Here is a 12,553-nt window from a genome sequence, read left to right on the forward strand (position 1 = left end):
TGATTCTATGAACTGTACATAATTGCCTAATACAAGTTTGTAACTACTGATTAATGTTTTGGTGTTTGTTGTTTTTTTTTTTTTTTTAAAGATGTATAAACCAACCAAGTTGGACTCTGTAATGGAAGATAACCAGACAAAAACTAGGAAAGAAGATAACATACGCTGCAGAGTCTTGAATGGACTTATTTATAAAGCTGTGTCAGACATGATGACTACCTGTGAAGTTAGTCAAGAACTTTATGATCTCAAGCTGGAAATCGGCAAGGCAAGTGTCAAAGCTACAGCTGGTGTTGAGCCACTCTGACTACACCTTGAGGTCAGCATGGCATGCTAAAGGAGCTCCCCTGGGTGTTGTGATAGGTGCAGGAGGAGTTTTGCTGCATTGCTGCTGATGTGGCACAGCAAGATGAGGCTCTGTATTCACCTTATACACTAGGACAACTTTGCCATTGTTGTACCTCGCTTAGTCGACCTTTGCTGCTATAATGCAAATGAAACTTAGGCCAACTAAATGGTGATTCTCCTGGTATGGCTTTTTTTTCTCTCACTCAGATGCGTACTATTTGCCTTGCCCTTTCAGAAGGAAAAGCCTGGTTTTGCCAACATAGGTGTATCTTTCCCTTTGTGCAGCTGTGGGAGAGTTGATACCTCCTTGTGTCCCTCCCAGCATCATTACACAGGCAGAAGACCTAAGTGGGGCATGACCTTAGTTCAAAAAAAGGCAAGCCTAAGGAAATGGCACTGGCAAACAAAGTTCCAGAAAAAATTGGAATTTGTACATAATTGTAGCTAGTGTTGTCATAATTCACGGGTTTGAAAGGAAAGCTAAAGCTCTGGTTCAGGAACTGTCAGTCTCCACGTTCTTTTTTGTTGTCTTTAGTTTTTTCTTCTACGTTTGCTGTTTTGTTAAGATTAAATAATACCAATGTTTGGCTTAAAAGCTTGATGGACCTAGCTTTGTTAGTTAGAAGCTTGGAAAAAAAAATGCACCTGCTAGCTGTATCTGTGACAAGGAGTTTGCCATTTATGACTGAAACAGATGTTCTTGCCAGCTGAATTAATTCTGACTTCTAGCATGGGCAGGATGAATCTTTTGGCTCTATATGTGCACTGTCCTTGGTATAGAATTTCTCTCTCTCTAGGGCTTTGAGGATTGCTTGTCTAACTTGGATGGCATGTCTGCACATAAAAATACTGTCTGGTGTAGGCAAGCCACAGCACTGTCAGGAGGCATTGATGTAAATGAAACAACTTCAGTTTGAGAGGGGAAGAAACAGCCTTCTTCCAAATATAGTATAGATTTTATTATAACTGTAGAGTGCTTTGTGTTCCTGCTGCACTGAGACACGACTGAGACTCAGTCCTGATTTACTCTTGAGCTGATTCTGCTCTGGTATTGTTACTTCTGTTATCAAAAGAAATCTTCTAGTAGGCTTTCTGCAATCCATCAGAATCTGGTTTTTTTTCAGTATCAGAAGTTAAAATTATGTAATAGTAATACAGCTGAGAATCACGCTTCAGGCTTGGTACATCAAACTTTTATCCACTTGATAACATTACTCGTGTGATGATGAAGAAATGGCTTGTGTTAGACAGGTTGTTTGTGTGCTTACTCAGTGTGGAAGATGGGGAGGGTTGATCCTGCAGCTGGTTAATGATCACGGTGGGGTTTTTTTAATGAGTGGTGGGTTTCCTGAGGGAGGAGTTATTTGGTGGTGGAAAAAATCAGTATCTACTTTGGTTTTTATGGACAGTCCACTCTGCCCTAGGAAAGAGTAGCACTGGCAACAGCAGACTGTGGTGCAGTTTGCACTCCTGGGAACACTCTGATGGAGTTGTCATTTCCCGCTAATGTCTGTAGACATCTGTTTGTTTGAAGAGCTGGTTTCTGGACTAGATGCCTCTGAACTGTGCTTTCCAATGGGTAGTTTGTGCTTTCTCCTCCCTCTTCCGGGGCTCCTTCCTTCGGTTGAGACAGCTAAGGTGTTAGAAGTTTGCTGAGTGTACTCTGATAGTGGGAACCTGTTCCATAAGATGCTGCTAGATGCAACGAATGACAGTTCTAGAAATCTTTCAGAATCCAATTTGTGCTTTAGAAGTTTATTCCTCAGGAAGATGGTCAGCCTATCTCATGTGTGCTTCAGCCCCTTCACACCACGTGTTTTCAGTTGCATCCATGACAGCTGTGAATGTTAGCTGTTAGTGAGCTAGAGGTTCAGGTACTGGAGGTTCTCAGCAGGCTTTAGGGCTGGAGACACTCTTAGGTTACAGTGACATGGAGGGTGTTCTCTTTTCTGTCAATATCAAAACCAAACTCTGGGTGACAACAAACCAGGCAGTGTCAGGGGTCCTTCTTTAGTGGAAACTTACACCTTCAACTGTATTCCAACACAGCATGCCCTAAGTTGTCATTCTTTACTATTTGTGATGGTGGCACCGTCCCATTGACTAAGTGTAGCGCTGTCAGTAACGCACAGGTGTTGACAGACTTCTCCATTTTGTTTCAGTTGAAGGGGACATTAGGCAGTGACTTGCCTTAATAAGGAAAGTCCTTTGAGGTACTGAATGTAAATCTTACTTGATGTTAAACTCTGCCTCTATAAAGGCACCGTGTAATTTTGGTTCCTAAGAGCAGAGATGGAAGAAGAGATTCTCCTGAGAATCTGCATATCCCCTTTGGGGCACTGTGTGCTTATTCATGAATTAGAGACTTGTTGTGTCTGAAACGTTTGTCTTTTTGCAGGTGTCCCTGGCATCAAACTTTTCAGCATGTCGGGTGTACTGGAATCCTGCTGCTACTATGGAGAAAGAAAACTATGTTGAAAGTGTACTGCGGAAGAGTGCTCCACGTATACGGTACTGCTATGGGATAAACAGTTAGATCATTTCATAAATTCATAGCCATGTACTGGTACCGTTTTTTAAGTATTTTTAAGAATCTGTATCGGTACTGCGAGGATGCTTTACATTTTTAGGTGTTTGGAGTCAGAGCATCTCCTGTGATGAGGTTCCCAGAGAAGGATGGCTGTGTCAGACCAGCTGGGTATTCTCCTGCTGGAGCACAGCTGGCATATTGGGCTTCCGTGCTTTCCTAGGGGTGGACTGAGCAAAAGAGGAGTTCGGCTGAAGTACTAGTGGTGGACTAGGGATGGTGGGCTGGACATGCTGTGCACCACAGCAGTCCAGAATATGATGCTGCACAAGAAGACTGGCAATTACAACAAGTATCTCCTTACAGATCCACTGGGCAATTCTCATTGCTAGGGACAATTTGGACATCCAGAAGGGATGACTGATATTACAGAAATTTTTCACAATACTAATACCAAAAAATAAATGTTGGGACACTACCATGCATTGTGATACTTTTACCCATTTTTTGTGAGTTTTCAGGATATCATAGAGATTTTTGTCTCTCCTTCTTTCCTTGGTTATCCTCTGCTATCCAGCAGGTCTGTTGGAGGATCAGGACTTGACCTCATGGGGAATGTGGCATTGAATCATATTTGTAGAGCCGTTTCCTTCCCCTCTGTTCCCCTGTGCTGTGTAATTCCTGCACCAGCACAGTGCGCTCTTCTATTCCCAAGAGCTACTCTTTGAAGAGGAATGTTGCTGGCTGGGAACAAGACGAGGGGAGCCCTCCCAGTCCCTCCTGCAGATAGCATGTAGGACTAGTTGTGAGGGCTCTATCCCCCACTGCTCTCACCCCTACAGTGAAGTAGGGGAAAGTCGTGAGCCAGCCTCTGCATGTAGGAAACAAATCTAACATTATCAATACTCAGTGGGATCTGCAGCTAGTAGTTTTTGTATGTTGCTCATTCAGAGTTGGGATTCTTCAGTGATGTATTGTTTAGCACTACCCTGATTAGACTGTAAGTTTTGTTCAAGCCGTATCCTTGAATTTGCAGTACTGCTGGAGTTAGTTTAACATAATTTTATCTGTCCTGGAGTTGCTGTACTGTTACTCATGCTGGTGAATACTGTGTTTTTGCCAGGTATCTTCTGTCGAGTCATCAGATTCTAGGAAACGTACCCCCAATAGTATTTATAAAAGACAAAAAAGCTGCAGCTGTTAAAGAGGTAATTGTAATCTTTGACTCAATGTACTAATACAATGATATGCAAACATGGTGACTTAACATAGCGTAACGTTCAGGAATACGGAGAGAGCTGATCATTCAATTGCTCTGCCAGTCTATATTAAAAATCAATCTTTGTCTATACCCTTTTCTTGTTTCAAAGCATTTTAGCAAAGAATCTTTAATAATACTGATGCTTATATACTGTGTAAAAGAATCCTTGTAGCTATCGCCTCATATACTTTTTTTGATGCTACTATTAAAATTTCAGAAGTGAAGTTTTCAGAGAAGCTTATAGGCCAGATCATTAGGTCAATAAAGAAATCTAAAAAAATGAAGGGACAATTTTAAAGAATAATATAGGGTAGGCAGTTGTCTGTTGCCTGGTGTACATGATTATAGACATGGGGTCTGAGGAGCTGTCTTCCACATTTTAAATGTTCTGAATTTGTAAAATGCCATTGAATCAGTGAATTTAGTTTTTTCTTTAACCCAACCTTTTTCCATCTGTGAAGTTTAAAATGTTTCTAGGGAAGTGCAGATCTTTGCATAGAGGATGTAAGCTTGCTTGTACTAGGTTTTCTTTCACTTTTAGAATTACCTTTACTAGTTCACATTTTCTGTCAAGGTGTCGGCAGTTTTATCTAGCAATACTTCCACTAGTTAATGGATGTTTTCTAGAATAATTATGTTTTCTAGACTAATGATGTTTTGTAGAAATTTGCTGTCATTAGGACTATGAAGTGAGATCTCTTAAATAGTGAGATTTCCACAAGAGAAAATTACACCAATGAGTAAAATTTAATTAAAAACATCTCATCAAGCCGTTGGTGTGAATGGAAACAACATTAGTTGAAAAGAGCATGTTCATGTTTCTGTGCCCTGAAGTGCCTTATTCTTAGATGTGTTACTGTTACAGCCAATTACAGTTGGTGGCTTATGGGCTCATGTGGTGGGTATCAGCAGAGCTGGCAGGGATACCAAGAACTTCAGACTCTCTAGAAATGCAGTGAATTGCTTGAATTTGCTGTGGTCAGAAAAAAAAGAATTTCATGCCGATATACTGATCTACAGTGCAAATGTTTTTCACTTGCATTAGCATCAACAAAAAGCACAAGAACAGAAATGAACTAAACACTTCTGAAAGCTGTTTATATTTGTTATTATGCTTTCCCTAATCGAAACAAGATATTCTACACAACAAGTGACAAGTGATTATGGAAGCACTTTGTCATTACTAGGAGGAGCTACAAATACCTGCTCCTGCAGGTCCTACCTTTCAGGTCTGTTGTTGTGGAACCTGTTCCATTAATCACTGTTTCTCAAGCTTTGTTAAATGACCACTTAATCTTTTTGAAGAAGAAAACCCCCAGACTACGTTACCTTCAAGTTCAGCGCATAGGCACCAAGAAAGTTAAATACATAAGACAACTGAAAACCCTCCTTGTTAATGTTAAAAAGGAGTTGGGAACTCAATATTTACATGCAGTAGAAATACAAACTTGCAGAAAGGGGGAAGAGTGAAAAAAAAAATCCCAGTGGAAGGACGTTACGAAAAAGGATTTGCAAGACTGAAGTAAGACCAAATAAATAAAAATTATCTATGTCACACAATTCCTAGCCAAGTCTTCAGAATGTCCGTAAGTCAAAAAACTTTGTAGGAATCCCTAGATCAGTTATCCTATTTGACACAAGCTTCCCAGGCAAGAAGTATGAGGAGTTCCATGGAAAAGGAGGAAAGGGCTATTTTGAAATGGTTTTGCTAAATATTCTAAACATACAGAAAGTAAAATATTTGCTGTTTAATAACTGTCTGTTTCTTGTGTAGGTGTGAACAAAGTAAATTTAATACAGCACCTTTCGTATGTATTGTCTTCTTGTGTTTACAGGTTGAGGAATTATTGTCAATTGCTGATTTTGGCCCTCCAGAAGAACTGGAAACATTATCTCAAAATGATTCGAGGTGGGTTTTTTGAATCAGAATTGTACGAGTGTCCATTTTCATTTCTGTTGGTTAACTTATATTGGGTATTATTTGACATGACAGAAAGTCCATTTTAATTAGATGCGTACATTGTTGTTATCTGAGAGTCTCAGCAAATTATGAGAAAATAGGAAGTAGAAGAGAGAGACTTTTTGGAAAACCTTACTGAAAAGGCATCTCAGCTTTTAAAGAGATCACTTGGGCCCTTTTATTAACAGAAGAGGGCTACAGAGTAGCTTAGGGAAAAAACAAAGATGTAATCATCCCAGAAATTAAATTTAGAGGATGGCTTAAGCTTTCTTTACCAATGTTACACCCATTTATTAAAATAAAGGGAAAATATTTATTATTATATATCCTCTGGCTTCTGTATTTTAGTGCAGACACATTTTCATAGGCTATTATGTCATTGGTTCTTGTGCACAGGTACCTTGCTGCAGACCACAGGTTTGCAAATATGGAAAGGGCAAGTTATATATATGTAAGTGGACCTCTGTTAAGCTGTGGAGAATGACTGAATTGTCACTTGTGAGAGCATAGTGTATAGACTTCCAGAGGCAGTTAACCCGTAAGGTGCTATCGGAACACAGTCTTATAATTAGTGGCGTTTGATGTCTATACTCTGGGTGACATAGATCAGACTTGTTACTTGCAGGCTTTACTTTGATGAGGGCAATATTTTTAGAATTTCCAATAATTCAAGACTCAATGTGTTTGTCATAATTCAATTTTAAAAATGCTTTGCAGCATTAATATTCATTTCTTGCTGGTAATTTTCTCATGAGGATAAAAGCTTTGCATTTACCAGTACTCCTCTACTTGGACACTTTTTTTCTGGTATAAGTTTGGATTGTTATACTTAAATGCAAGTTCACTGATAAATCTCCCAAAATTAAGAAAAAGTCAGTTGATTTAGCATTCTTCTGAGAGGGATTCATGGCTGAACAGTCTATTGGAATGATGATTCTGTGGACGAGATTCTCCCAAAGCCAGCAGCCTTGCACTGGGGTATTGCTGTCTGTTGGTGGAAATGCATTGTCTCCCAAGACTGCTCATCAGGTGCAAATCACAAATAGCTTCTTGGGAGAAACTACTGTTGTGACAAGACTTTCCCACAGGGCACCTAATGTCCTCCTCTGTTTGTGTCTTGTGTAAATACTTAAGTCCAGCTTAAAATGCCATGTGCTGTTGTTCATATACCTGTCTGACACGTTCTGGGCACAGGCTTCTCACTTCTTGAAAGAGCTGGGAGAAGTCTAACTTCTTGGGGCTCCCAGATCCAGTGCTCACTGTTACCTGTGCACACCTTTTCCCAGAAACAAGCAGTTTCATCTGGAACGTAGTTGCTTTATTGGCTTCCTCCCATTAAATCTGTTGGCACGTTGACAGGTGTATACACAGCCTGTCCTTGGACACACAGTACGTTGGTATCTCTTCCTTCTTAACACAGGGAGCACAATACTGAACACAGTGAATTAAAAAAGTCAAACAAAAACTCCAGTTTATTTCTGTGTTACTTGAGTTGTCACAATTAGCATTGCCCCTTAAAATATACACGGGGAAAAAACCCCACAACATTTGTTTTCCTTTCCAGTAAACCACTCTCTTCAGAGGTTCAATCTTCAGATCCACCTATGCGGTCTAATCTTTTTGGCATTGATCATGAACTGTTGAATAAGCAGATAATGGACTACAAAAGACTGAAAGCGTCAAGAGATATAGAAAGCATTGCCTGGACAGAAGAGCAAGAGCAGCAGCTTTCTAAGATTCGAAAGAAAATGAGAAAGAAAAAAACATGGAATCCTCCTGATGATGACATTACACCACAGAAATACTTGCTGGACAGATACGAAGCTGATTACTGGGATGGTAACACTGAATCAGTCTTGGACTATGAGCTGGAGGATGAATTACAGGAAGAGGTAAACGAACTGGAGGCAGATGATGGCAAAACTCTAAGTCAGCCTGCTGATAAACTGAAATGAAGTGAAAAAGCTTGTCCTTTTAAAATGGAGGCTGCCAATAACAAAAAACCCACGAATGACACAGATACTGCAAGATTTGTTTTGTACAGCCTATTTACCACTTCCTCTTTCAAACTAATAGGTTTGCCACATGTGGGGAGGTTTTCTAGCACAAGGTATGTTAGAAAAACAAAAATGCTATTTGTGACATTGTTAAGCAGCTTTCAAGCTGCTGCAGTTGTAGGACTTTCAACCAGAGAGCAGTTTTGTAATAACAAAATATACATCGTGCAGCACTGAGTTAAAACTTCTTGCAGTTCTGTTGATTATTTCCAGTAATATTGTGTTTCTGGAAATGTTGGAATGTTGAAATAAAATGTCTTTTTTTTTTAATTATTTTTATTTGAGTAATCTGGATAAAAATAATCACAAAGTGATGGTGTCATTCTAAGGTCAGAAAGGAATAGGGAAGCAAAATAATGACAGTGGCATTCAAAGAGCAGCCTTCAGCTCAGGAAGACCAGGAAGAGGTGTTGTCTAGAGGACCTGTTCTAATGAGGGAACTCTTTCCGCAAGAAGGTGAAACTCATTTAAATTATGGCCAATCAAGTTACAACCCTGAAAAAAAATAAATTTGTTTATTTTAGTATTCAGAAATGTATAGTTGTACATGGGGAACTGCAACCAGAAAAGAATGGAGAACTGCTCATCTGTTGGGGAAAATTGGGCAAAGCATTGACAGTGACTGAAAAAATGGATTAAAAGTTCAAAGGCGGAGAAAAAGCATCAGGAAAAAAATGCCATAGTAACTGTTTGAGATTTGGAAATGGATGGGGAATCATATAAAAAGTGAGAATAAAGCTTCCTGGCTCAAAGCAAGTGAAAAATAATAGTGTGAGTGTATAAAGTCAGAAGGGCTGAAGCTTCAAAATAAGTTATAACTAACAAGAAAGTAAACCAGAGTTCTACTAGTAATAATGAACATTTAATTCCATTACTTAATGGGTAAGCAAAGAAAGACAATGCTGGGGAGGTTGCACTACCGTATGTTGCTCTAGTTTTTCAAAAAGATTTAAAAGACAGCGAGTATAAGCTCCAGAATATAAAAAATAGTCTTGTTAAGGAAGCCTGCTCCATCCAAGCATCTGGCGTTACCTCCATCGTCCGAACCCTAGGTTTCCTGTAGCAGAGTCTCAGGCATCAAAGTCAGAAAAAATAAATAATTTATTAAATGTTACAGCAGCAGGGTCAGCTAGAGCTGGGTGCCTCCAGAGAGGGAGCCTGAGCTAAGAAATTCTGGGGCAATTCTACCCCTACAGACCCTTCACCCGCCCCTCACGTGCTGTTCACGCAACTTTTGGTCCAATTCTGATTTTTGGTTTGGGGTCTTCTACCACCTCATTGATCCTTTATGTCTCCGGGCAGGTATCAGTTGTTCCTCTCTTGATGAGTTGCACCTGCTGTTGACGGTTGTAGCCTTGAAGCCTCTGTATCTTCTAGTCTGTGTTTGTTTAAAAGGTTCCAGACTTAGGATAAATGCTTAGCCCTTCCAGCCATAACCACAACTTCAGTGTGTTATTTACATTATTCTCACACTAAAGAAGCCCCAAACACAGTGCACTGTACCAGCTACTAAAAGGAAAAGTACACCTAAGTGGAAATCTATGGCTTGCAGCCTCGGTCTTCAGCAAATCTAGCTACTCGCTGAAGTAAGTAAAGCTAAGTAAAGAGCATACTAAATCACACAACCTTACAACTCCAAGTGATTCATTCCATTTAAAACTTACTTATTTAAGCTGAACAGCTAATATTTCTGAAGTCTAAAGGATTTTTAGGTTGAAAGGTATAGTTCAGGTCAGCAAAGAACACTCAAATTCCCTGTAAGTTATTTAATAATCCCCTTGGCGCATATTCTGAAGATTGATTGCCTGTAACTTTTTGAATGAACAACAGGAACCTGTTAATTGGTACTTGCTAAATGAATCCACAGAATTCTAATGTTTCCATCTTTAGTTTCTGCTGGATAAAATGTGGAACTGACTCTAAAGGGTTAAAAAAAGGGAAAAAAAACCTCAACACCCAAACGACCTACATATTAGTTTTTCTGAAAGAACAAAGAGAACAAAGTCGGTTACCTCTGCTTCTTGTTTAGTTTGGACATCTATAAACTAGGCTTACAGTTCATAGATGAGATTTCATCTAAAAACAACCAAAACCATTCTCGCTGTCAGCCCTAACACCTTTACTCCCTTGTCAAGCAGCTGATGAGCAGACCCCAGCCTTTGTTCAAAGAGAGAGGTGGCCTAGCACTTCCCCAGGGTACCCGGGATGGGACAGCCCTTCTGAACCTGGCGATGAGCAAAATGAAGCAAAAGCAACCAGGTTTAGAAGAGATGGAAATCTTAAAAATGACCAGGTAGGACGAGTGGAACAAAGAATCAGCTCAGAGGATATCTGGAGAATAGCTTAAGAGCAGGTGGGTGGGAGCAGCTGTGGCCCCATCTGCAGCCTCCCCCCGCCCCGGCTCTACCTTGGCGTCTGCTGGCTTCCCATGGAAACACAGGGGGACGTTTTCTCTGCTACCAGCATAATAGTAACCTCAGGACTTTTATAGCTGTAAAAGACAATAAATGAATGTTACACTCTATCTGAGCAATATGAACTGTAATCACCTGCAGCATCCCTTGATTCAGTTTTTATGTATTCTATAACCCCAGGTGGGGAAGGAGCTTCAGGGGCCTTCGGACCTGGTCCCCTGCCTTTAATGGCAGCCCCTTGCTGCAGTCCTGGGTTCAGCCGTTAATCCCATTAGGAATACACAGCTGGGAGGAATTGTTATTTGACATTGACAGAACCAGGTGTGCAGCTGAATTGAAGCAATTGGTGCCCCTGTGAGCATGTGCTCCACCACCTGCATTGGAATCAATGGGATTAGTCAATGAGCTTTCATTACTTCCCATGACTGTCAATCCAAACCTTCCCAAACACTCTGGCACCCTGCAAGTGTATTGTTCAGATCTACATTTCAGGCTGAAAGTGAATAAATACCTCAGTTTATCCCTTCAGTCTGGTTATTTTCCCAAAAGCCTGGTCCTGTCAGATGCTAATTTTGGGGGGGAAATAAGGACACATCGTTCCTCTGCTTCATTTTAGCCAATCGGTTTGATTTCTCTGACCCCTCCAAGACCTTGCCCTCCAAGCGTTTATGCATTTTGTGTCTTTCCAAACCAGAAGTGTCTCTCCAGCAGAATTCCTGAGTAATACTGCTGTGCCGCAGACAGCCTGACGGCGAGAAGTTTACTAACCCTCTCCAGAACATGTAAGTGAAGGAGGGCCACAGTCTCCGTACTCATGTGAGTTAGAGAAGCCACTGACAAAAATGGCATCGTGCCAGGGAAATTAGAAAACCAGGATACACATCTCACCCAAATCTTATTTTCTGTCCAAGGAATTACTTGTTCTGAAAGCCAATCTACCCTTAAGCCTTGCTTGCATATGTAAAGCCAAGAAATGAAGAATAAAAGCTCAGCAAAGAGAAATTATTCTATTGCTCAATGCTTTGCCATTTTATCCTATATCTAACTCTGCAAGAGGACAAGTGAAGACGAAAAGATTTAGTTTTAAAGGGTTCAAAGCTCTATAGAATGTGCCCTATGAAACCAGACAAAAATCCTCATTAACTAGGAATAATGAGTTGCACTCGTGTTTTTCTTGCATTCAGTCACTGCTGATAGCACAGTGCTGCACTGCGCTCATTTGTACTGTAAAATCTACTATGGTAAAAGACCAATCATTCTCAGAAACACCTAACCAACAAACTACCACATGTCAAACTGTAAGAATAAAATGCAGAAATGTTTGTCTATTGTGATAATAGATATTTTTTTGGTAGCATGTTCTTCGAGTAGACCATCTTACCTGGTGGGCTTTGCTCAAACTTCCTAGAAAACTAATGTGTTGAGATCTGTGGTGTCCTGACAAGTTCTGCGCTGGGATCCATGGGCTGTCCCAGTTTTTAGCAAGTTACCTGGGACAACCTGGCATAATTGCAGGGGATTATATTATTCTGCAGGTTCAAGCAATATTTGTAGCCTTTTGTTGAACCATCTGCAGTTGCAAGATTTAGAAACTTTTTGTTATTGGTGGTGTGTTAGTAGTAGGAGGAGGGCAGGGCTGAGGACCAGCTGCAGTACCAACCATCCCACCTACCCTCCAGGCAGAGGGGTAAGTACTGGACCTCGAGCGAGGGCTGCAAAGGCTCCCGCTCCGCTGGGGCTCTGCGCCATCTCCCCCTGCGGTGAGCGATGCCTCCACCCAGCCGGAGCTGCGGAAGGGAGAGGCTGCGGCGCAGACCGTGGATGGCAGGGGTGCCCGGACCTTTCCCCGGGGGCAGGGGCAGAGCTGCCTGCACAGCGTGTGCCCAGGAGCTCCTGCGGCCGGCGGCTGAGCTGCAGGAGGCAGGGAGAAGGCTGTGCAATGTCAGGGAGGCTGAGGAGGAGGCAGGCAGCTGGGTCCAGGTGCAG

At 41.1% G+C, this 12,553-nt stretch overlaps 1 protein-coding gene across 1 annotated transcript; it reads left to right on the forward strand.

The window, feature by feature from the left end:
* Positions 1 to 91: 91 nt before the first annotated feature.
* RBFA (ribosome binding factor A (putative)) lies at positions 92 to 8,051 on the forward strand (the record flags this gene model as incomplete). The annotated part of the gene is made up of 5 exons (XM_010085703.1): positions 92 to 268; positions 2,747 to 2,859; positions 3,999 to 4,083; positions 5,972 to 6,045; positions 7,661 to 8,051. Coding segments are annotated over 5 exons (840 nt in total), but the record flags the coding sequence as incomplete, so codon positions are not given.
* Between the last annotated feature and the right edge of the window lie 4,502 nt (positions 8,052 to 12,553).

This window comes from Pterocles gutturalis, unplaced genomic scaffold (assembly GCF_000699245.1).
Source record: "Pterocles gutturalis isolate BGI_N339 unplaced genomic scaffold, ASM69924v1 scaffold20030, whole genome shotgun sequence".
Taxonomy (NCBI): Eukaryota; Metazoa; Chordata; class Aves; order Pterocliformes; family Pteroclidae; genus Pterocles; species Pterocles gutturalis.